This window comes from Saimiri boliviensis, chromosome 4, assembly GCF_048565385.1.
Source record: "Saimiri boliviensis isolate mSaiBol1 chromosome 4, mSaiBol1.pri, whole genome shotgun sequence".
NCBI lineage: Eukaryota > Metazoa > Chordata > Mammalia > Primates > Cebidae > Saimiri > Saimiri boliviensis.
Window position 1 is genome coordinate 134562919 of NC_133452.1, and position 25409 is coordinate 134588327.

Here is a 25409-nt window from a genome sequence, read left to right on the forward strand (position 1 = left end):
GTCAACCAGAGCCTGCTGAGCCCCCTTAAGCTAGAGGTAGACCTCAACATCCAGGCCATGTGCACACAAGAGAAGGAGCAGACCAAGACTCTCAAAACAAATGTGCCTCCTTCATCAACAAGGTCCAGTTCCTGGAGCAATAGAATAAGATGCTGGAGACAAAGTGGAGCCTCCTAAAGCAGCTGAAGATGGCTCAGAGGAACATGGATGCATGATCGAGAGCTACATCAACCGTTGGCAGCAGCTGGACACTCTGGGCCAGGAAAAGCTAAAGCGGGAGGCGGAGTTTGGCAACACACACGGGCTGGCGGAAGACTTCAAAAACTAGTACGAGGAGGATATATTCATATAGAGATGGAGAATGAATTTGTCCTCACCAGGAAGGATGTGGGTGAAGCTGACATGAATCAGGTAGAGCTGGAGCCTTGCCTGGAGGAGCTGACGGACGAGATCAACTTCCTCCGGCAGCTTTGTAAACAGGAGATCCAGTAGCTGCAGTCCCTGATCTCAGACCCATCTGTGGTGCTGTCCGTGGACAATATTCACTCTCTGGACATGGACAGCATCATCACTGAAGTCCAGGCCCAGAAAGAGATCGCCAACAGAAGGTGGGCTGTTGCTGAGAGCCTGCACCAGATCAAGTAGGAGGAATGGCAGGCTCTGACTGGGAAGTACCGGACTACATGTGTCACACAAAGACAGAGATCTCAGAGATGACCTGGAACCTCAGCGTGCTCCAGGCTGAGAATGAGGGCCTCAAAAGCCAGTGGGACCCCCTGCAGGGCATCATCTAGGATGCTGGGAAGTGTGGGGAGCTGGCCATTAAGGAAGCCAAGCTGTCCGTGCTGGAGGCCGTTCAGCAGTGGGTGAAGCAAAACATGGCGCAGCAGCCGTGCCACTACCAGGAGCTGAGGAACATCAAGCAGGCTCTTTACATTGAGATCGCCACCTACAGGAAGCTGCTGCAGGGCAAGGAGGGCTGGCTGGAATCTGGGATATGGAACGTGAGTATCCATAGGAGCACCACCAGTGGCTACTCAGGTGAGCTGAGCTTGGCCTACAGGGGCCTCCCAAGCCCTGGCCTCAGCTACTGCCTGGGCTCCAGCTTTGGCTCTAGCGGGGGCTCCAGCTCCTTTAGCTGCACCAGCTCCTCCAGGGCCATTGTTATGAGGAATATTGAGACCCGTGGTAGAAAGCTGGTGTCCAAGTTCTCAAATGTCCTGCCCAAGTGAACTGGCACAGCAGACCCTCCCAGCCTACCCCCTCCTCTGACTGCCCCACAGCATGCGGGGGAAGCCGCTGTGCAGGGGAGCATAGGGAACAGGAGACGCACCTGAGGCTCAGCCCTTGCCCTCAGCCCACCCATGGCGGCAGTTTACTGCCTGGGGTACTCCCATTTGTACATGCCTGCAGCTACAACAGAATTGTTTTCCTTATCTTTTTTTCTTTTCTAAATAATAAAGCCACAATTAGCTCTGCCAACTGTCAAAAAATAAAATAAAATCTTTCCTCGAAGGTCACATTTGCAACAAGGCCCACGTTGACCACATAGTACAGCAGCCACCCCCCTGTCCCCAGAGCCCACACTCTGGGTCACCCCCACAGCACTTGCCACCTTCTAACACAAGCATTTTCCTTCCTTACTCTGCTTATGGTGTATCTTACGTCTGCCTCTTCTCTCAGGAACATATGCACCACAAGGCCAGAAATTATTCTGTTTTTAATTGAAAGATATTTTCCAAATGGAAAAACAGTCATTTACTTAGCAGATAACAAATGTCAGTTCAATGAAAGGTCACCGTAGAGCACCTCCTTATCTGAAAGGCAATATCTTATTAACACAGCCTCAGGCCAAATGCTGTTTTGTGGCAGCTACGACACACATGGGGCTGTGCAGTGAAGGGAGTCACGATGGACGTGGGGTGGGCAATTCTCCCCACCTCGTCACATTATGCTAACAGGGATGAAGACACGCCTGAACACATTTCTCTTTACAGAAAGAGAAGTCAGGGTTCTTGAAGTCACAAAGGGGAGGTGTGAACAAATCTCGCCTCTCAGTTCCACATAAGGCAGTTGTCTCACACTATAGAGAAAACATTCATGAACAAACTCGTATTAGTCACAGTGAGAGGTGACAAACAGCTCATTGCATGCTCAAGGTATTCAAGTCAAAGAAACACCATAGCACAGCTACGTCCCCTCTGCTCCCCCTAACACCCCACTTACATCAGGGCTCCTGTGCCAGGGTGTCTCCTTTACAAGCCGTGAGAGACACACCAGAACTCTGGGGACTATCATTGCCTGGGGTAAAACAAAAATAGAACGCGGTCAGAGCCCACAGGAGATGTGGCTAGAGGAGGAACTGTGGGCTGGGTGAGCTCCCCGATGGGCTCCCGACCACAACATCCCAAGGATCTCAGGGATGGGAGACCTTCACACTTACTTACAGGCTGATAGTAGCTCACTCAGCATCTATCTGTGGGAAGAAAATGTTCTATGACAGGCCAGAAGGGAGTCGGGACCAGAGCAACCCCCCTCGTCTTTGATCCCTGAGAAGTTTCCAGAAAAGTGTAACTGCAGCTCCACGACAGGATCAGGAAATATAAAGAAAGCAGGCATGGGTCTTGTATCAACTGGCCTCCTGAGGTCTGTCCTCAGCAGGGACCTTCCCCATGATTTGTGACTGCTGGGATCAGGTCCCCACCACAGTCACTGAAGTGAAGAATCTGTCATTCATTCTCATAAGTGCTTTACAAATAATTGTTGCCACACAGGGCACCAGGCTGGGTCGGCCCATGTGTGGATGGTGCTTACCAGTAACAAAGCCCAAGGCACATTTCTAACTGGGACATAAAATCTGCAGTGAGACAAGAAATTTCAGACCCCACCCCTCAACCTTTTCCCACCTGAGCTCTTCCTCCTCCACATCACAGCAGCGACCACAGCTGCAGTGACCACAGCTCCAAGGACAACCAGGTCAGCAATGACGCACACAATGAGGATGGTGGCCTGGGAAGATGGCTCTGAGAAAGGAGGGGAACGTGAGGGACCATGACCCCAGGCCTCAGCCTTGACCCTGCTGAAGGCTCCAGAAGGGCTCCTGCTTTCCCTAAGAAAAGATGTGACCCCCTTGTTACCCATCTCAGGGGAAGGGATTCCAGCAGCCCCTCCTGCTTGCACATGGTACGTGTATTGCTGCTTCTCCCCAGAAAGCACCACCACAGCTGCCCACTTCTGGAAGGTTCCCTCCCCTGCAGTCCTGGACTTCAAAAGCTTCGTGTCCTGGGTCTGCTTCTCCTCATCCTGCTGCCGGGTCAGTGTGATCTCCGCAGGGTAGAAGCCCAGGGCGCAGCACCTCAGAGTGACCTCATGGTCAGAGATGGGGTCGTGGGTCATGTGCACCTTTGGAGGATCTGAGGGGAAGAGTCAGAAAATTCAGGCACTTTGCACTCCTCATGGGACACCCCAGCAGCACCCATGTGACCATCCTGAGAAGGAACAGGACACCTGGTGTGGGGAAGGGAGCACAGAACCCAGACACCAGCCTGGACACAGGCACCTGGGTTAATGTATTCCTTAGAAAGTTCTAGTCTCTGAGGGGGGAACAGTGACTTCTGGTCCTGACCTAAGTGAAGGCGGAGGGACTCAAAAGAGCTGGAGTCAGAGCCCCACAAACATTAAGTGTGAGGCAGAGAAGAAGGCCTGAGAGGAAAAGTCCTGGTGCCCAAGGCTGCTGTGGGGTCAAAGGGAACCCCTGATTGTCTTCCCCTCCACTCCCTCAGAGACTCCATCCCTTAATTGCCCCAGAGAGTAGGGCGGACCCTCAGAGTCACTCTCTGGTACAGAATCCGGAAACCCAGGAGGATTCTTCCCACTCAGGACTAGAGGAGGGCGATATTCTAGCGTTGGTCCCATTTTCCTCCCCTCCTGGCGGGAAAGCAGCCCGGGAGATCTACAGGAGATGGGGAAGGCGCCCCATGGCCTTGGACCCCAGCGCGCCGCAGCGTCTCCTTCCCGTTCTTCGGGTATCTGAGGAGCCCCTCCACACATTCGCCCTCCAGGTAGTCCCTGACCTGCTCTGAGCATCTGTTCGCCTCCCACGTGCGGTGAGTGATCTGAGCCGCCTTGTCCGCGGCGGTCCAGGAGCGCAGGTCCTCATTCAGGGCGTTGTAATCCTTGCTGTGGTAGAGGAGCTGTTCACACCCTCGGCGGAGACGCTAGTCTGACCCCAGGTCGCAGCCAATCACCCTCTGGAAGGTGTGAGACCCTGGCCCCGCCCCCGCGGTCAGCCCCGCCTACCGAACCCCGGCCCCGCCCCCGCGGTCAGCCCCGCCTACCGAACCCCGGCCCCGCTCCTGCGGTCAGCCCCGCCTACCGAACCCCGGCTCCGCCCCCGTCCCACCAACCCTTGGGGATTTTGGCCAAAACTAAAAATGAAACCTGGTAAAGGCGCCTGGGGCTCTCCCGGGTCGAGGGTCTGGTCGGGTCCCGCAGCCTCAGGGTGGATCTCGGACCCGGAGACTCGGGAGGACCCGGACCTTCCGTAGGCGATGGGGAAGGGTCCTGATCTGCGCCCCGGGCCGGGGTCACTCACCGGCCTCGCTCTGATTGTCGTAGCCGTGCAGGGTCCGCAGGTTCACTCGGAAAGCCTGTGCTGGGCCTTGATTCCCCGTCTCCTCCTCCCAATACTCCGGCGCCTCCTGGTCCATCCACGCCACCCGCGGCTCCATCCTGGGACTCGCAGCGTCGCTGTCGAACCGCAGGAACTGCGTGTCGTCCTCGTAGCCCATGGCGATGAAGCGGGGCTCCTCGCAGCCGGGCGGGACACGGAGGTGCTGAAATACCTCACGGAGTGGGAGCCTGGGGGCGACGAGGGGCTGAGACCCGCCGACCCTCCACCCTCGCGGCTACCCTAGTCCTGCGCCCGCGCAGGCGGGCCCCTTACTCCTCTCCGCAGAGGCCGTTTCCTTCCCTACCCCGCACTCACCCGCCCAGGTCTTGGTCCGAGCCAGGGACCCCGAGAGCAGCAGGAGGAGGATTCGGGGCGCCCTGACCTCATCCTCGACATCTTGAGAGAATCTGAGTCCGGGGGAGTCCGCGGGGACTTTTGAACCTGGACCGTAGCGACGCTGATTGGCTTCTCTAGAAACCCGACACCCAATGGGAGTGGGATCTGGGGACGCGTCATGAGTATCCAGGAAGAAGGACCTGACAACGTGGATAGTGGGAAAAGTGAATCTGCAGGGATGTGGGGAATCCCCAATACTGCACCTCCCCAGTGCAGACACCCCCTGATAGCTATGCCTGGGGTCCTGGGACTTCGCCCAGACCCTGTTCCTCCTGCACCAAACGCTCTGTCTCAATATGTCCCTGAGTCTTTGACCAGCGGCTAAGAAACCAAGGAGAAACCCTGGGCATGGACCTAGTCCCACCCCCTTCACTTTTCATCCTGGAATCCCTGTCCCTGTATGGGACTTTCTGCCTCCAACCCCATATCTGGACTCCCCTGGGCTTTTTCAAAAGAAAACTCACCCCAGGGAGCTTGGTGCCAGAGAGTGAGCTTGTTCTGGGAATGGAGGTGTAGAGACTGGTTTTTTGTTTTTGTTTTTTTTTTCATCTGGAAAAGTTTTGCCTGAGCGCCTGAGATAGGATAGAGACCAATTTCCTTTGTATTAGCTTCAGTGAATAGTACAATTTTGGTAACCCCTGAAGAATCAGGAATCTTATCTTTAAAAAAGGTTACTTTGGCCCCTTGGTATATAAACGTGTCTAAATGCATTACAACTGACAACTCACAGAGCTCCTAAGTTTTGCTTTCTCAGACTATGTGTCTGTGACTCTTGTAGTTTAAAATTACCTTCATTTCATAGCCCCGAGGTTCTGTGTGAGTCCAGGACATCTCCTCAATACAAAGGACACACTGCGTTACTGTATGTTGCAACCAGGAGCCAGTACAGACTTCAGTCACCTCACAGTTGAAATGTTCCATGAGGTCACAATGCTCCTTACCAGCGCACTTTTTTTTTTTTTTTTTTTTTTTACAAAATGTCCACATCTAAGTGCTGTGTGCGTATTTTATTGAAACAATTAGTATTTTTTTAAACTTAAAAAAAAAACATAAAAAGCAATTTGTTTTTAGGCATTTCCACATAAGACAGTTAAAGGAGAAATGTAAGGAACACCCTCCTAGGCTTTGTAGATGGATATACTAAAAATCTGTAAAACAATGTGTTTAAACGTAACAATTCTGCTGCTTTTGAATTATTCCCCTCTGCTCCTCCTCACCTCCTGCTTCCCCAGCCCTTCCCTCTCATTCCTCTCAAACCTCAGGCCTTCCTCTCCCTTTAGTCCCCACCACCGTGTCACTCTTGAATTGTGGTTCTAGCACTGTCCCATTACCTGCTATCCGACTGTTTTCTCCACAGTGATCCTCCTACTGTGAGTCAGAGTGTGTCATTTCTTCACCTAAAACACTTCAGTGGCTCTACCTCAGTCTTGTGAAGTTTCTAGAATGTCAGGCAGGTGAGCACATGAGGGCATACCTGGTTCAGTTTAGGTACTAAATTTTTGTTGACTGGTTGAATGAAATGTGATTGTATTAAAATTTAATTCTATCACAGAACATTATAAAATGAAAAATACCGGAAAAAGGAAATATTTTATTTTAAGCATGTAGGGTGCATTTCAATTCATAAATTTATTTCATGTGTCTGTTGAGCCTGTGTATGAATTTTACATGACAGCATAACAAATTACAAATTACTACAAACGCTGATTGTAAGCAACACACATTTATTGAGTTTATCTATTCAGTTTTAGAGACAGAGTCTCCCTCTGTCGTCCAGAGTGAAGTGCAATTGGGTAATCATTGTTCCCTGCAGCCTCAAACTTCTGACCTCAAAAGGCTCCCCTACCTCAGTCTCCAGACTAGCTAAGACTACAGGAAAGTGCCACCATGCCCAACTAAATTAAAATGTATGTAATTCTTTGGAAGGGGAAGGGTCTCCCAAAATGCCAGAAGCACCTTGTACCTCACCTGCACAGGCCCAGGGTCCCAGCTCCCCACACACCTTCCCCTGCTTTTCCTTTTCTGTCCTTTCCTTTTTTTGATAAACTACCTGCATAAAGGAAAAACCACTCTGAGAACTAGAAACATCTCAATGAGAAATCCATGGTTGCCAGAGGGTAGAAGGCCCTGTTCATTCACACTGAAAAGCCCAGGCATTTCTGTTAAAGTCTCTCCTTTTACTTTGGAATGCTGACTTCTGCGTCCATCTCAACCTGGGCATCATGTCACCACCTTCAAGAGGAGATAAACTAAGTAGTGCTTTGCAAAGGGGCAGCAGCGTTTTTCATTTCTGACTGTGTCAGGCGTACAGCCATGCAGATGAGCAGGTGGGGGACACAGGTCAGGCCCTAGAACTGCTCTCCTCTGTACATTTTTGAGTATTTTTAAAGAGTTGTGAAAATGCCACAGATACTAGCACCTGTGCGCCACCCCCATGGGGACCATTGCACAAGGCAGTGCCACTCATTCCCAGAACCCCCTACCATGGGCTGCACTTAGTGACCCAAGGCCAAGCCGAGGAGGACACCAGCCACAGCGTTCCATCCTCAGTTCCTAGGGGCATGCTGCCGGCAGGGGCAAAGTTAACCTTAGCAACGAGACACCGAAAGAAAGGAAAAAGTACGGAAGTGTTGTCAGTGGACCGGTTCCAGCTCTTGACTTTGCCACACAAAAGGATTTGAGAGGAAGTCCAAAGTAAAAGTAAGCAAGAGAGTTTATTGCAAAATGAAAGTAAACCCTGACAGCTGATCAGGGCAGCCTGCTCAAAAGTGAGGCAATACCGCGGGCATGGTGGTGCGTGCCTGTAGTCCCAGCCACTCGGGAGGCTGAGGTGGGAGGATCGCTTGGGCCCAGGAGTTCTGGGCTGTAGTGCGCTATGCTGATTGGGTGTCTGCACTAAGTTCGGCATCGATATGTTGAGCTCCCGGGAGCAGGGAACCACGATGTTGCCTAAGGCAGGGTGAACCGGCCCAGGTCGGAAAGAAGCAGGTCAAAACTCCCGATGCTGATCAGTAGTGGGATCGCGCTTGTGAATAGCCACTGCACTCCAGCCTGGGCAACATGGCAAGACCCTGTCTCTAAAAAAAAGAAAACAAAAAGAAAAAGAAATGAGACAGTACCTTCCCCTCATGGGAGTCTTATATGATTATTCATGAAGAGGTGGGAAGTGGTATTGTTTTAAGCATGTCTGTGGTCTCCTGAGCATGTGTGCACTGTGGTTGTACACTCTAGCACATACATCTCATGTCTCATTAGTATCTTAACTTCTCATTCAGGGCTGTGTTTCTGCTATTATAATGAGCATAAATCAGCCCAAGGACACTAATTGTGGGTTTCTGTGCTTGCACAGATTTGGAGATTTTTCTCTTCTGCTCTTCCACCTCCTTGCTGCAGGATGTTCTAACCACAAGCTTAGGACATGGTGTGTGCACTGTGGAACAGCTTGTTCTCTCCATCGACCTAACAAGTCTCTTGTTTCCTTTAAAGGGAGGCTGTGAACACTGATCTCACCTACCTCAGAAGGACAATGCAGCAGTAGCCACCATGACCAAGAGAGATGATTCCAGAAGTGCAGGACAAGTCCCCAGATGCTGTGGCTGTGCAGTTACACACGAGTTGAGTCCAGCTGGCTCTCAGGGTGCTCACTACCTTCATCTGGGGGCCTGGAGGACATCAAGTCCTGAGAACGCCACATTCTAGAGGAGTAGAATGAACTGACAGATACGCAGCAAAGCCCCACGGACTTTTCCTGTTCTCTGTGCTGCCGTGTTCTTCATCAGTGTCCTCTCTCTTTCCAGCTACTACTGTTGACTGGCTGGAAAAAATAGAACAATAATAAAAATTGGAGATGAGTCTTTGGTGATGAGACAAACGTTGACTACTTCCAGGATTTTCTAGCTTTGGCTATGATTGCAGTTTTCCAATTCACCTTATGGGGATGGATTCAGAGAAATCTTCTATTACAAATCAAAATGAACATGGCAGAAATATTGGCTCAAATCAACTTTGTCTGATTAAGCCACTCAGTGAATCAAAAAACCACAGGCTGGGCTCAGTGGCTCATACAGCACCGGAACTTCAGATGTTAAAGAGAAATGGTGTTCATTTTTTTTGTTTTGTTTTTGTTTTTGTTTTTGAGACAGAGTCTTGCTCTGTTGCCAGGCACCAGGCTGTAGTGCAGTGGCACGATCTCGGCTCACTGCAACCTCTGCCTCCCAAATTCAAGCAATTCTCTTGCCTCGGCTTCCCAGTAGCTGGAACTACAAGCACATGTCACCACGCCCAGCTAATCTTTTTGTATTTGTAGTAGAAACAGTATTTCACCATGTTGGCCAGAATGATCTCGATCTCTTGACCTCGTGATCCACCCGCCTCGGCCTCCCAAAGTGCTGGGATTACAGGTTTGAGGCACCACGCCAGGCTGAAATGGTGATCTTAAAAGCAGCCACAGTGAGTGGGCTCAGAGGTGCTCACCGCTGCTGTCATGGTTCATTTGCTGAACTGCCTCATCGCTGTGTCCCAGATCATGGGCATCGGCAAGATCCGGGACCTGCCATGGTCACTGCTCAGGAATGAATTCAGGTATTTCCAGAGAATGACCACAACCTCTTCAGTAGAAGATCAACAGAATCTGGTGATTATGGGTAGGAAGACCTGCTTCTCCATTCCTGAGAAGAACCGACCTTTAAAATACAAAATTAATTTAGTTTGCAGCAGAGAACTCAAGGAACCTCCACAAGGAGCTCATTTTCTTGCCAGAAGTCTGGCTTATGCCTTAAAACTTACTGAACAATGAGAATCAGTAAATGAAGTAGATATGATTTGGATAGTTGGTGGTAGTTCTGTTTGTAAGGAGGCCATGAATCACCCAGGCCATCTTAAACTATATGGAACAAGGATTATGCAGGACTTTGAAAGTCCTATTTGTATTTAGAGAAATACAAACTTCTGCCAGAATACCCGGGTGTTCTCTCCGATGTCCAGCAGGAGAAAGCCATTAAGTATAAATTTGAAGTATATGAGAAAAATGATTAATATGAAGGTGTTTTCTGGTGTATTTTAAGTTGTTCTCCCGTCCCAGAAAAAAAGTATGGATTTTCCATTAGAAAAAAAAAAAAAGACTTTTGTTGACTTTAGATCTATGGATAATTATTTCTAAACAATGTATTTTTATTCCCCATGAATCTTGACTCTATCAGATACCATTTGTGAAATGTTCTTGCTAAAACCAAGTGCCTCTGCAAGACCCCGACTGAGTTCCCAGCACCTGCTCCAGTGAGCTGCCGTTCCACACCCATCACACGTGGCACTCATGGCAGTCCTTGACATTGTCGGGCTTTTCGAATGTCGGTAGTATTCATTAAAGATGAAGATGCACATGCCCTTCAACTGAGCAGTTTTGCTCGTGGGAAATACTGAAAGCTTCCTTCGTGTGTATCCAGAGGTTTGTGGAGACATGTTGCAGCCTTGATTGTAAGCAGCGAAAAACTGGAAACAACCTGGAAGTCCAGTGATGGGAAAATGAACATATTTCTCTCTTTAATTAGAGAACCCAACGCAGGTTCCAAGAGTGACATTTCAGTGAAAGCAGTTTATTTGCTAGATCATATCAGAAATCATCAATTGAGGTATGGAGAAATGGAGCTGAGAAGGTAGGAAAACCAGTTTAAAGTCAGTGAGCGGGTTCTCAGTGGTAACAAGCTCCACACTGCTGAGCTACAGGGACACGGAGGGGAGAAAGCTGGAGTACTGACCCCCCACTCCTTGGTTGTCAGCTCCCTGTCCTGCGTGTGGGCGGAACATACTCCAGCTGCTCCACAGCAAGTCCCAGGTGTCTGCAGTAAGAAGCTGCTGGCATGCACGGGAACAGTGAATGCCAAACACTTAAAGCAATTCCATGTTTAAGTATGGAAGCTCTCCATACTTTTATTTTTCTTTTTTAGACAGAGTTTTTTTCTTTTTGCCCAGGCAGAGTGCAATGGTGTGATTTCAGCTCTCTGAAACCTCCGTCTTTCCTGGTTGAAGCGGTTGTTCTGCCTCGGGATCCCAAGTGGCTGGGCCTGTAGGCGTGTGCCACCACACCTGGCTAATTTTGTGGTTTTGGTGGAGACAGGATTTCACAGTGTTGGTCAGGTTGGTCTTGAATCTCTAACCTCAAGTGATCTGACCCCCTCAGACTCCCAAGGTGCTGGGATTACAGGCATGAGCCACCGCACCCAGCAGATCTTTATTCTTTTTATATAGTAAAAAGTATAAAGCAACACATGGTTTATTTGAAATATTTTATAATTTAAAAAAATACAGAAGGAGGAAAAGCAATTCTACGTTCAAGTGACAGATGATGGCAGTGTGAACCAAAAAGTTGCATGTAGTAAGTAATTGTGATTTAAGATACATTTTAAAGTGGGAAGTAGCGGAATATTCTGATGGAGTTTGACTTTGCTTTTGGGCCCACTGAGTTTGAGATGCTTTTGAGAAATGAAGGAATTAGAGAGAAAAAAACAAGCAAACAAACAAACAAAAAAACTGGCCAGGCACAGTGTCTCACACCTGTGGTTCCTGCACTTTGGGAGGCCGAGGCAGGAGAATCACTTGAGACCAGTTTGGGCAAGATGGTGAGGCCCCATCTCTACAAAAAATACAAAAATTGTCTGGGCATTGTGGCACACACCTATAGTCCCATCTTCTCAGGGGGATGAGATGGAAGAATCAATTGAGCCAGCAGTTCAAGGCCACAGTGAGTCATGACTATGTCACTGCACTCCAGCCTGGGTGACAGAAGAGACCCTGTCTCAAAAAAGAATCTGAAAACAATGGAGCCACGTCTTCAGAATTCTAGAATGAACATTATTTTCAGCTGATAAATCTACATTCACCCAAATAATCAAGGATGAAGGTAAAATAATACATCTTTAGACAAGCAAAGACTCAGGGGTTACCTCCATGTACCCTTTCTTGGGAAGCTATTAGAGAAAATACTCCAGCAAAATGAAGGAGTACACAAACCAGAGAATGACATGGATCCAGCACGTGGGATCCAGCACAAACAATATTCCAGCTATGGAGCTGGCTTTCAAAGGAAACCGTAAAAATATTAATAGATTAGCTGGGTGGAATGATCCAGGCCTGTTGTTCCAACTACTCAGGATATATTGAGCCCAAGAGTTCCAGATTAGCCTGGCCACCATAGTGAGATCCCTTCTCTTAAAAATCATAATAGGTTATTGACAGATTTGGGATATTTGGAAAGAAGTTTATTGAAGAAAAAGCAAAAGTAAAAAATACAAACAAGGCGGAAGGGTTGGTAAGGCAACCATTAATTCTAGGACAGAAAGAAGTACAGGATAGGAAGAAAGAGCATAATACGCTGTTTTCTTCAACAATGTACAATATGCATAGTCATAATGACGTGGTGACTGCTTAGCCCCTGAATCGGGTAACTACTTTGGGACAATATGGGAGGAAAAATGAGGATAGTGATGATGTAAGAGCTAAATCCTCATCTTTTGTATCAAGAAATTCCTATATAATGCATAAAATAATCAAGAAATGATTAAGCAGTTATGTGAGAAACAACAGAAGACATTGTTAAAAGAGTTAAAAGCCATTGCTCTGGAGAATTAGGAAGGACAGGGCCAGGGATTGTTAGGATGCATTATAAACTGAAGAAACTTTTCAACATTACACGTATTAAAATATATGCATTGACTTGAAAAACTAAAAGCATAACTATGTGGAAAAAGTCATGGAAGTATCTACCCGAAGGAAAAACTGAGAGAATGGAAAGTGCTTGCCTCTGGAAGGAACAACTGGCAGGACTGTTGTTTTCATGAGAAGGCTTTTGGTGCCATTTGACTTTACTTAACCATTTTCACATATTTCTTTAATAAAAACAGTTCTATCTTAATAAAAAGTTACATTTGTTTATATATATATATATATATATATATATATATATATATATATATATAGTAGCCACAGAAGAAACACGGATCATCTAAGAAGCAATTGGGTTAAGATGTGACTGATTTTTCCCTGTCAGCCACAGCAGCCAGGAGAGACATACTCATTAAAGAGCTGAGAGCAAACATGTCACACTAGAGATCTGTGGCTGACAAATCCATCTTTCATGAATAAGACTGAAACAAAACATCATTGTATAAATGAAACTTTTGAACTATCCAAAATGTCCACTCTAAAAATAATTACAAAGACAGAGGAATATATAAGAAAGAAATGAGAAGGAAAGCAGATATTTTAATTTGTAATTATTGGTACATGTAAGTCGGTACAGTCATTATTTCCTTACTCATCTTCCAACCTCTTACCTTTGCCATCTATGAGGTCCAGTGTAGTTTGATTCTTTTTTCTGAGATCAACTCCATAGAGTATAGCACCAAGAATAAGTTACTTGATGAATTTTTGCCATGTGAATAATTTTCCTGAAAGTACTTGGCAGATCAGGAATTGTGAGGCATAAACACAATTCAAAAGTGGCTGAGAAGTGACACCAAAGGACATGGTGACATAGGAACTCCAAGGAACCCCTCCGCAACAACAATGTGCTTGTTGAAACACCAGTATAAAAAATTCTCGATGACAGTTGTGATTGGATTTAGTGTTGATATATATTTTTTAATTGTGGTAAAACATACAAACCACGTAATTTACCTTCTAACTATTTTTTCAGTGTACAATTTCATGTCACTAAGCACATTTACAGTGATGTGTAACCACCACCAATATACATTTCCAGAACATTTTCATCATCCCAAACAGAAACTGTACTCATTGAACCATAACTGCCCAACCTCCCTACCCCAACCCCTGGTAACCTCTATTCTACTTTCTGTTTTTACGAATTTGTTTACCTGTTTTTATGAATTTTATGAATTTTTTTGTGAACTTGCTTGCCTGTTTTTATGAATTTTAGCTGCCTCATATAAGTAAAATATTATATTTGTTTCTCATTTCTGGCTTACTTCTCCTATAGTGGTTTTAAAGTTCATTCTTAGAATTTTATTCCCTTTTAAGACTGAATAATAATCCATCTGCATGTACATCATGGGTTATTTACCCGGTCGTCTGCTGATGGTGCACATGCTGAGGGAACAGTGCTGCTATGGGCTTGAGGGTACAAATATGTGTGAGAGTTTCTGCTTTCAGTTCTTTTGGGTATACGCCCCAAAGTGGAGTCATCGGCTCATATAGTAATTCTATTTTGACTTTCCTGAGGAACCACTGTACTGTTTCCATGGTGGCTGCACCACTGTTCACTCTCACCGGCAATGCACAAGTGTTCCAATTTCTCCACATCTTCACCAACACTAGGCCTAGAGAAGTTTAGCCTATGTTCTTATTGGAATTCCTTATTTTTATGTCCTTATTTTATATCTTCTTTGGAAAATTGTCTATTTATGTCTTTTACCCATTTTTGAATGAGATTGTTCTGCTATTGTTGAATTGTGTTTCTTTACCTATTCTGGATATTAATTCTTGATCAGATATGTGATTGGCAAATACTTCCTCCTATTCTGTGCATTTTCTTTTGACTCTGTTAATAGTGTTCTTTGATGCAAAAAAGATTTTAAATTTTGATGCAGTTTAATTTGTCATTTGTCTTATATTACTTGTGCTTTTAGTCACCCACCAAGAAACCACTATCAATTCTAATGTCCATAAGATTTGCCTAAGTGTTTTCTTACAGTTTGTTTGTTTGTTTGTTTTCTTACAGAGTCTCACTCTTGTCACCCAGGCTGGCATAATCTTGGCTCACTGCAATCTCCACCTCCCAGGTTCTATCACTTCTCCTGCCCCAGCCTCCTGAGTAGCTGGGATTATAGGTGCCTGGCACCATGCCCGGCTATTTTTTTTTTGTCTTTTTAGTAGAGGCAAGGTTTTACCATGTTGGCCAGGATGGTATCAAACTCCTGACCTCTGGTGATCAGCCCGCCCCAGCCCCACAAATTGCTGGGATTACAGGCATGAGCCACTGAGCCCAGCCTTTCTTAAGGAGTTTACAGGTTCAACTCTTAAGGTTAGTTCTTTGAGTCATTCTGACTTAGTTTTTAAAAGGGTATAATGGGAGGGTATGAAATTTGTCCAGCATCATTCTTTTGTATGTGGATATCCAGGTCTCCAGCACCATTTGAGATGCGCCATGTGTTGGAGTGGGGCTGATCCATTTGTAAGATGCAGTGAGCCCTAACACATGGGAGCACCATGCATTTATTTACCTGTCTTTACTCCATAGTTGTTTCAAGAAGGCTTTCACTGACAAACCCAACAGAAATTAATATATGTGACTTCTCATATAATCAAAACCAAGTATATTTATAAATTTCAAAATGTTAAGACTGGGGCAAGACTGGAACAGACAAGCTGAAACACAGGCTGAAATGGAGGGTTTATGTTTACCTTGCTACAAATTCTGTTGGCCTACAATCTCTTATGCTTATTGCATAAGAAGCCACAGAGTGGGGTGAGAGCTCACATAATCAGTTCCTGGTTTTCTGCTTCAGAAACAATTTCAAATTATCTGCTTAGATTAAGAAAATTAACTTAAAGATGTCGAATATGAAGTTGGCATCTATGTCAAAGAGTGAGTAGTGTAAACATCAGGAATCCAAGAAAATTCTGTCTTTTTACACAGAAATGGGCTTACTATGCACTGCAGAAGGGAGCAGGTCCCTTCAGGGGAACTTCGTGATAGAGAAAAACTCTATATGATATAGGGATTTTCTGCTGCAGCCCCAAATTGAATTGTCTTTCTCTCTAACTACAGGTCTCACAAAGTTTTATAGCTTCAATGATTTCAATTAGGCCAAGATTTTGGTTTTTTGATGTTTGTTTTGAGCTGCTGCCTAAGACTTAGAAAAATGACTTGGATATTTTGCCAAAATGATATTTTTTATGGAATTTGAAATCCATGAGCACTCTGCTTTCCTGCTGTATCCCCAGAGCAGGTTGAGTACCTTGCACTTCTGGTCAGAACTTCACTAGAAATGGTGGAAGATTTGGAGTTAGGGCCGCCCTCAATCTTTACAGTTTCTTTAATTCAGAGGATCACAAGCTGTTGGGGGAGGAGTTGTGTCTTGGGCCCCAACTGACTTGATGAATATTAATAGCCAGTATCTTGTAAGGAAGTCACGTGTGCACGTAACATCACTTAACATACACGTAGGATTGTGTGCAGTGTCACGGGACAGTGGGTTCCTGGGCCCCAGGTAAGAGCCTAAGCACTACAGGCACAGAGCTAGAGCTCTGGAAGGGGAGGGATGGCTGGGATGGAACCTGGTCTTGTCCTTTAGTCCTGGGGCCTTTTCACTCCTCACACAGTGGGTGGTGGGTGTCTGGCAGGTGACGATGTTGATGGAGTCGAGGGAGGACACTGGTCTGGACTAGGAAAAGCAAGACTGGAGAAATAATTAAGGTGGACATTATTTTTTCTGAGCATAAGTCATGGCTTGAAATCTGAAGAGCCTGAAGGACTATCCCGCTACCCAAACCTGTTTTTCCCTTTTCCCGCAAGCCTTGTTTAGCCACAGGCCCCGTGCCAACACCAGGGGGCGCTCACAATCCATGAAGGCACCGCGGAGCTGGGATTGTTTGTGGTGGGCTCCTGGGTGCCTGACTTAACCAGGGGAGCCAAGACCCTGTAGCCAGGTGGCCTGGATTCAAGCTGCAGCTCTGGTCCTACTGACACTTTCCCTCCCGGTGCCTCAGTTTCTTCATCTGTGAAATGGTGAGGACATTACAGCACTTACCTCTGGGACGAATTTCTCAACAGCAGCACTATTAACAATTCGGGACAGAGAGTGCCTTGTGGAGTGGGCTGTCCTGTGCACTGTGGGAGGTTTGCCAGGAGCACCCCACTCACCCCTCCCAGCAACCTTCATATGACAACCGAAAATGTCCCAGGATTTTGAGGTCTCCTTTGGGTCTGGAAGCTGCACTTAGGCACTTTCCCACCTGACACTTCATATATGACATGGTCTGTGGGCCTTATACTTTGGTCCACATAAGGCCACTTTTAAAGAAGGAGTCTGTCCATCTTTTAAACAAGTCAATTTTCTTCCTTTATCTCTGCATTCAGTTATTCCTTGGACACCCTTTGTTTAGTATATCTTGAAATGTATCAGTTTCAATTCTAGTAGCAATTCAGGCCACCTGCTATGACTTCAGTAGAGCTCTGATTTCTTTAGCACAGGGAACGTGTTCTCGATTCTGCTCTGGATGATGTAAATCAGTTTATTTTGGTCTACTTGTTTGAGATGTTGCTCCTCACCTGTCAAATGTAAATGCGGACATGGCTTGAACTACTAAGTGGTTTTATTTTTTCATTCCCCTGATATTTGTTGCATACTTACTACAAGTCAAATACAAGGCATAATATTGCTTCCTTGATCACACCACATCAGATGAGAAAATCAAACATTATAGCCAGCTGTGGGGGCACACACCTGTAGTCCTAGATACTCGGAGGGCTGAGGCAGGAGAACTGCTTGAGCCCAGGAGTTTGAGGTTACAATGAGGTATGATATCACCAATGCATTTCAGCCTGGGCAACAGACCCTGTCTCTGAAAAAAAAAGTAAAGACACTGTGAGCTGTCTACGTGGACTCTGTGTCTCACAAGATCCATGTCCTGTAATTTTTCTAAATGGCATCTCTGTGTGGTTTCCATGAAGGTGTGTCTGGTGTTTCTTTTCTATCCTTTTATTTTCAGCTTTTCTGTACCTTCTACTGAAATTATGGCTCTTAGGAAAAGCCTACAGCAATTTATGTATTGACTTAGTTTTCCCCCTCTGCACTATTTGTCTTGTCATTGGAGGGTGTGAGTCCACTATGTTTAATGTCATTGTTGACCTCACTGGGTTTAAGTCTGTACATTGTCATTGCTGTCTTCTAATATTGTGTCTTTTTAGCTCAACTATTTTTCTTGTGTTGCCTTCCTTAGATGAATAAAAAGTTTTCATTATCATAGTCTTCTAAGTAAGTGTTCAAGATACAACTTCTCTTATCATTTACTTAATTATCTGAGAAAGCACAATAATCCATGACTTACAACTGACAGCAGATCATAACTTCCCTGACTTTCACCTACCTGTGCAGACAGCCCAGGGGAGAATCAGTGCTCTGGCTCTGAGACACAGTGGGTGGAAGCAGGAGAGTAACTGGATGGTGAAGCTGTAGCTGCAGAGGCATCCGGGCCCCTCACCTGCACTCCTCGTAGATGTCTCCTCCACTGAATGCCTGCGATGCCCTCTCCTCCGTATGCTCCTGCCAGAGTCTCCCCATCTCCACTGACAGCAGCTCCGCCCTTCTACTCACTCAGTCCAACACTGTGGGTGTCCTTGATTCTTCTTTCTCACACCACAGATACAATCCATTAGCAAGTGCTGTGAAGTCCATCTTCATATTCATCCGGAATTCCATCACTTCCCACCATTTCCCCTGCTCACACCCCAGTCAAGGTAACCAGTGTCTCCATCCTGGAATACTGCACTCCTTCCCCACCGATTCCCTACTGCCTCACTTGTCCCCCGCCTCTCAATTCTGTTCTCAGCACAGCAGCCAGAGAGAAGCTTTCAAAGGATAAGTCCCACCATGTCCCATTTTTCAAAACTGTCCTCTAACTCTCCATGTTATTCATAGCAAAGGTCAAAACCCTTCCCACACCCTCCAGGCCTCCCTGCTCTGGCCACACCTCTGACCTCATTTCAGTTTCTCTCTGTCCAGCCCTTCTGGCCTCTTCCTCCTTCCAGGAACACAGACACTTTCCTGCCCTAGTGCATCTGCACTGAAGGTTCCTGACGGAAAAGAGCTTTCCCAGTCATCCTTGGGGACAGCTCCTCACATCCCTCAAATGTTCACTCAAAGGTCACATGTGCAACAAGGCCCATGCTGACCACCCAGCACAACAGCCACCCCCTGTCCCCACAGCCCACACTCTGATCACCTGCCCACAGCACTTGCCACCTTCTCACTCAAGCATTTTCTGTTCTTACTCTGCTTATACTGTATCTATCATCTGCCTACAGAGGTGTCCAATCTTTTGGCTTCCCTGGACCACATGGGAAGAAGAATTGTCTTGAGTCACACATAAAATACACTAATGACAGCTGATGAGTAGAAAAAAAAATAGCAAAAAGGGGGAGAAAAGTATGTGCGTAATTTTCATGACATCTACCACCACAGATAAGCAAAAACGTCCTTACATTTGAAGCTATCCTGAGCCACATGCAGCCTGTGAGCCGTGGGTTGGACCAGCTTGCACCTAGAACATATGTACCACAAGGCCAGAAATTTTCCTGTTTTTACTTTAATGATGTTTTCTAAATGCGAAAACAGTCATATACCTAGCAGACAACAAATTTCAGTTGAATGAGTGATCACTGAAGGGCACCTCCCTATTCTAAAGGCAATATCTTTATTACTGTAGCCTCAGGCCAAATGTTGTTTTGTGGCAGCCACAGAACAACATCATCTCACACTGACATCAGTGCTGCCAGAGCTTTTCTCACCAGGGCTGCGTGTGTGCCCTCCGTCCCTCCCTGCCTCCTCCCACACCAAGCCTCCTGCACGCTGCAGCACACAACCATATTTTACTCTTCAGGAAAGATAACCCTAGGTTTATGGCTCTGATTTTCAAATCACATAGGAATCTAAATTAGAGTGTGCTTTATAAATCCATGAGTTTGTATTGGAGCCAGTACTAGGAGTATTACAACTCAGGGCAGCAAGAAGAGTAGGAGAGAGAGCAGAAGGAGTTCCAACAGAAAGTTACCAAGATGAGAAACTACGGGAGCCCTCCTCTCTGCAAGTTTCTGAATCTGCTTTAAGAAGGCTGGGGAAAGGATGGAAAATGCAATTCAGGAAAGAGAACCTGGAAGGAGGGCGAGAGGAACTTGGGTCTGAAAATTTTTCTCCTGATATCACATAGAAGGATGTATCTCTACATATGTATGTATATATCTCTACATACGTATGTATGTATATATCTCTACATACGTATGTATGTACATAGAAGTATGTATCTCACATACTTAGGTTACATCCAAGCCTCTGTGATCACAGGTCATGATGGGACAAGGTTCTACTGAAGGGCCAAGGACAACAGACAGCAAAGATGACTCAGCTGAGCAGTGACCACATAAAGCCCACAGTGGCGTGCGCACCCACTGGGCACAGCCCCATCTACTGTTCACCCCCGCAACAAATCAGCACAAGAAATACATGGACTATGGGAAGATCTCGGGTCTTCCATTTATTTGGATGCTCACATTTCAGGAATCTTCTCCTTTAATTAACCCATCAATCTCTCATGGAAATACTTTGAAGAAGTAAATTATATTCAGATTCTAATTTTAATAGGAAAGTAAGAAGTTACAGCTCAGTGCACCGTAAAGTAGAGACACAAATGGAGACATACCAGCCCCACATCTCTGGAACAGGAAAGGTGATGGAGAAGAAATGCAGGTCAGCGTGGGGAAGGGGTCATGGTGGATACGGGGCTGGTCTCTTCTCCTCACCTTATCACATTATGCCTATGTGATAAGACACAGACAAATTCAGATGCCTTTGCAATAAGAGAAGTCAGGGTTCCTGAAGTTACATATTGAAGGTGTGAATAAATCTTGACTCTCAGTCCCACTCAAGGCAGCTGTCTCACACTATAAAAAAAATTCATTAACAAATTTATATCAGTCACACTTTAAACAACCCATCACCAGCTCAATACATCCTAGTCAAAGAAACCCCATAACACAGCTGTGCCCACTGTTCCCCCCCAACAACCTACACACATCATCCTCCCGCCCCAGGGTCTTATTTTTACAAGCCGTGAGAGACACATCAGAGCGCTGGGCACTGTCACTGCCTGGGGTACAACAAAAACAGGACCTTGTCAGAGCCCATAAGAGATGTCCTAGAGGAGGAATTGTGGGCTGGGTGAGCTCCCCCATGGGCTCCCGACCACAATATCCCAACAATCTCGGGGTTCAGCCTCCTTCACACTTACCTGCAGCCTGAGAGTAGCTCCCTCTTCTACTGTCCGTGGGAAGAAAATGTCCTGTGCGATCTCAGGGATCAGCTTCCTTCACTCTTGCAGCTGGATGGTAGCTCCTGCCTTTGCTATCTGTGGTAATAAAATGTCCTGTGAGAGGCCAGAAAGAAGGCAGGGCCATGAGGTCCTAGAGGAATCTCCTACTCTTAGAAAGTAGAGAAGTTTCCAGAAATGCGACTAGAGACCCAGGGCAGGATAAAGAAACATGAAGAAAGCAGATGTGGGTCCCAGACCTATTGCCCTCCTGAGGTCTGTCCTCAGAAGGGACCTTCCTCTGTGTCCTGTGACTGCTGAGATTAGGTCTCCATCGCGACAGTCATCAAGGTGATGCATTTGTCCTTCATTGTCACAAGTGTTTTACATAAGTAAGTGCTGGCACATGGCCCAGGCTGGGTCAGTTCATGAGTGTGGATGATGCTTCTCAGTAACCAGGCAGGACACACTTCTACCTGGGGCTTGGAACCCTCAGTGGGACAAGAAATCTCAGACCCCACTCCTCACCCCTTCCTCACCTGAGCTCTTCTTCCACCACATCAAAGCAGCTCCAGTGACTACAGCTCCAAGGACAGCCAGGCCAACAATGATGCCCACAATGGGGATGGTGGGCTGGGAAGACAGCTCTGGGAAAGGAGGGGAAGGTGAGGGGCCCTGACCCCAGGCCGCAGCTCCAACCCTGTTGAAAGGTTGCAGAGGGGCTCCTGCTTTCCCTAAGAGACATGACACCCCATCCCCTCCTTACCCCATCTCAGGGTGAGGGTCTCGGGCAGCCCCTCGTGCTGCACATGGCATGTGTATCTCTGCTCCTCTCCAGAAGGCACCACCACAGCTGCCCACTTCTGGAAGTTTCCATCCCCTGCGGGCCTGGTCTCCACAAGCTCCATGTCTTGGGTCTGGTCCTCCCCATCCCGCTGCCAGGTCAGTGTGATCTCCGCAGGGTAGAAGCCCAGGGCCCAGCACCTCAGGGTGGCCTCATGGTCAGAGACGGGGTGGTGGGTCACGTGCGTCTTGGGGGGCTCTGAAGCGAAGATTCAGAAACTTCAGGTACTTTGAATCTCTCATGGGACACCCCAGCAGCACCCATGTGACCATCCTGAGAATGGACAGGACACCTGGGGTGGGGAAGGGAGCACAAAACTCAGACACCAGCCTGGACACAGGCACCTGGGATAATCTCCTATTCCTTAGAAAGCTCTAGTCTCTGGTGGGGGAACCGGGACTTCTGGCCCCGATCTGAGTGGAGGCCAAGGGACTCAGAGGAGCTGGAGTCAGACCCCTGCACACGTTGAACGTGAGGCAGAGGACAAGGCAGGAAAGGAAAAATCCTGGTTCCCAACGCTGCTGTGGGGTCACAGGGAACCCCTATCAGTATTCCAGGGATTGATTCCCCTCCTTTCCCTCAGAGACTGCAAGCCTTAATTGTATCAGAGAACAGGGCAGGCCCTCAAAATCACTCTCTGGTACAGGATCTGGAAACCCAGGAGGATTCCTCTCCCTCAGGACCGCAGGGAGGGCGATATTCTAGTGTTGGTCCCATTTCCTCCCCTCCGTGTGTAAGGCCAGCCTGGGAGATCTACAGGAGATGAGGGAGGTGCCCCACAACCCCTGTGGCCCCTGATACCAGCGCGCTGCAGCGTCTCCTTCCCGTTCTCCAGGTGTCTGCGGAGCCACTCCACGCACTCGCCCTCCAGGTAGGCTCTCATCCTCTCAGCCTCACTGGCCGCCTCCCACTTGCGCTGGGTGATCTGAGCCGCCGTGTCCGCGGCCGTCCAGGAGCGCAGGTCCTCGTTCAGGGCGATGTAGTCCTTGCCGTCGTAGGCGAACTGTTCATACCCGCGGAGGAGGCGCCCGTCCGGCCCCAGGTCGCAGCCGTACATCCTCTGGTAGGTGTGAGACCCTGGCCCCGCCCCCGCGGTCAGCCCCGCCCCCGAGCCCCGCCCCCCGCCCAACCCGCGGGTATTTTGGCCTAAACTGAAAATGAAACCGGGTAATAGGCGCCTGGGGCTCTCCTGGGTTGGGGGTTTGGGCGGGTCCCGCAGCCTCGGGGTGGATCTTGGACCTGGAGACGCAGGGCAACCTGGGCCCTCCGTCGGGGATGGGGAGGGGTCATGACCTGCTCACCGGGCCGGGGTCACTCACCTGCCTCGCTCTGGTTGTAGTAGCCGCGCAAGGTTTGCAGGTTCGATCTCTGAGTCTGTGCGGTGGCCTTGGAGATCTGTGTCTGCAGGTCCCAATACTCCGGCCCCTCCTGCTCAACCCATGGCGCCCGGGGCTCCTCTCTCGGACTCGCGGCGTCGCTGTCGAACCGCACGAACTGCGTGTCGTCCACGTAGCCCACGGTGATGAAACGGGGCTCCCCGCGGCCGGGCTGGGACACGGAAGTGTCGAAATATCTCAAGGAGTGGAAGCCTATGGGCGAGGAGGGGCTGAGACCCGCCCGACCTTCCTCCCGACTCCGCTCCCCGGGTCTGCGCTCTCACCCGGCGAGCGTCCAGCCCCTCTCCTCTCAGAGGCGATTTATTTCTTGACCCCGCACTCACCCGCCCAGGTCTCGGTCAGGACCAGGGCCCCCGAGAGCAGCAGGAGGAGGGTTCGGGGCTCCATGACCGCATCCTCGGCGTCTGGGGAGAATCTGAGTCCGGGTGTGCGACTGGGGACTTTGGAACCCGGACCGCAGAGACGCTGATTGGCTTCTCTAGAAACCCGACACCCAGAGGGAGTGGGAACTGGGTCCAAGTCGTGAGTATCCAGGAAGAAGGACCCGACACAGGTTGACAGAGGAAGAGAAACTCTGCGGAGATGGGGAATCCCCAGCGCTGCGTCTCCCCAATCCATACACCGCCTTCGGGGGGAATGGAGGTGTAGAGATAGGGTGTTTTTTTTTTTTCTTTAAATATAGAACGATTTTACCTGAGAGCATGAAATAGCACAGAGACCAGTTTATTTTTTGTTTATTAACTACAGTGGGCAGCAGAATCTTGGTAACGCCGAAATGATTAGGAACTTAATCGATTAAAAGTAATATGACTTTGGCCCCTTGATATATAAATGTGTATAAAAGCATTACAACAGGACTCAGAAATCTCCTAAGTTTCACTTTCCCAGACAGTGTATCTGTGATTCCAACTTGTTGTATTTTAAATTTACCTTCATTCCATAGCCCTGAGTTTCTGTGTGAGTCCAGGACATCTCCTCAATACAAAGTAGCACACTGTGTTACGTATGTTGCAAACAGGAGCCAGTACAGACTTCATTCTCCTCACAGTCGCAAGTGTTCAATGCAGTCACAAGGCCCCTCACCAGTGCTCATGCACTGCCTGTTTTTAGAAAGTTGTCATATCTAAGTGGTGTGTGCATATTTTATAGGAACACTTAGTATTTATTTAAACCTGATTAACATGAAAATCAATTTGTTTTCGGGCAGACCTACATAAGATATTAAAGGCCAACTGCAAAGAACACCCTTGCAGTCTCTGTAGATGGATGTATTAAAAATCTGTAAAACAATGTGTTTAAACTAAGAATTCTGTTGCTTTCTATTTCCTTTCCTCTGCTCCTTCTCCTCACCTCCTCTTTCTCCAGCCCTTCCCTCTGTCCCTCTCATCCCTCAGGCCCTCCTCTCCCCTTAGTCCCCACCACCCTGTCACTCCTGAATTGTGGCTCTAGCACTGTCCCATTACCTGCTACATGACTGTTCTCTCCACAGTGGTCCTGCTATTGTGAATCAGAGTATGTCTTTCTCCACCTAAAACACTCCAGTGGCTCCACCTTGGTCTTGTGAAGCTTCCAGAATGTCAGGCATGTGAGCATGTGAGGGCAGACCTGGTTCGCCACAGGCACTAACTTAATTTTATTGACTGAATGAATGAAATATGAGTGTATTAAGTTGTATCACAGAAAATTATAAAATGTAAAACACTGAAAAAGTTAAGAAAGATTTTACGTAACTAGTGTGCATATCAATTCATCAATTCATTCCATAAGTCTGTTGAGCCTGTGTATAAATTTTATAAGACTGTGTAATTATTGAAAATATTGGCTTTAAATAACACTCATTTATTGTATTCATTCATTTATTTTTAGAGACAGAGTCTCCCTCTGTGATCGAGGGTGAAATGCAGTCACATGATCATGGCTCACGGCAGCCTCAAACTCAAGGGATCCTCCTGCCTCAGTCTTTAAAGTAGCTAGGACTGCAAGTACCACCATGCTCAACTAACTGGAAAAAAAAAAAAAGCTGTAGAGATAATGGTCTCACTACATTATCCTGGTGGTCTCA

At 47.5% G+C, this 25409-nt stretch overlaps 1 protein-coding gene and 2 pseudogenes across 6 annotated transcripts; 1 reads left to right on the top strand and 2 right to left on the bottom strand.

Moving 5' to 3' along the window:
• Window positions 1-1604: 1604 nt before the first annotated feature.
• On the bottom strand, window positions 1605-23965 carry LOC141584361 (HLA class I histocompatibility antigen, alpha chain G-like). Of its 6 annotated transcripts, none has more exons than XM_074398340.1 (8): window positions 23671-23965; window positions 23270-23539; window positions 22752-23027; window positions 21873-22148; window positions 2907-3023; window positions 2448-2476; window positions 2227-2301; window positions 1611-2083 (listed from the first exon to the last, which is right to left on the bottom strand). In XM_074398340.1, exons 1-6 carry the CDS (start codon window positions 23963-23965, stop codon window positions 2466-2468), a joined length of 1245 nt encoding a protein of 414 aa, XP_074254441.1. In that variant the 3' UTR covers window positions 1611-2083; window positions 2227-2301; window positions 2448-2465. The 6 variants fall into 6 exon arrangements, with proteins under 6 accessions (XP_074254440.1, XP_074254441.1, XP_074254442.1 ...); XM_074398341.1 differs by having other exon boundaries at window positions 2444-2476; XM_074398339.1 differs by having other exon boundaries at window positions 1605-2083; window positions 2227-2476.
• On the bottom strand, window positions 3900-8722 carry LOC141584107 (saoe class I histocompatibility antigen, A alpha chain-like; annotated as a pseudogene).
• On the top strand, window positions 9552-10102 carry LOC141584163 (dihydrofolate reductase pseudogene; annotated as a pseudogene).
• Window positions 23966-25409: the final 1444 nt, after the last annotated feature.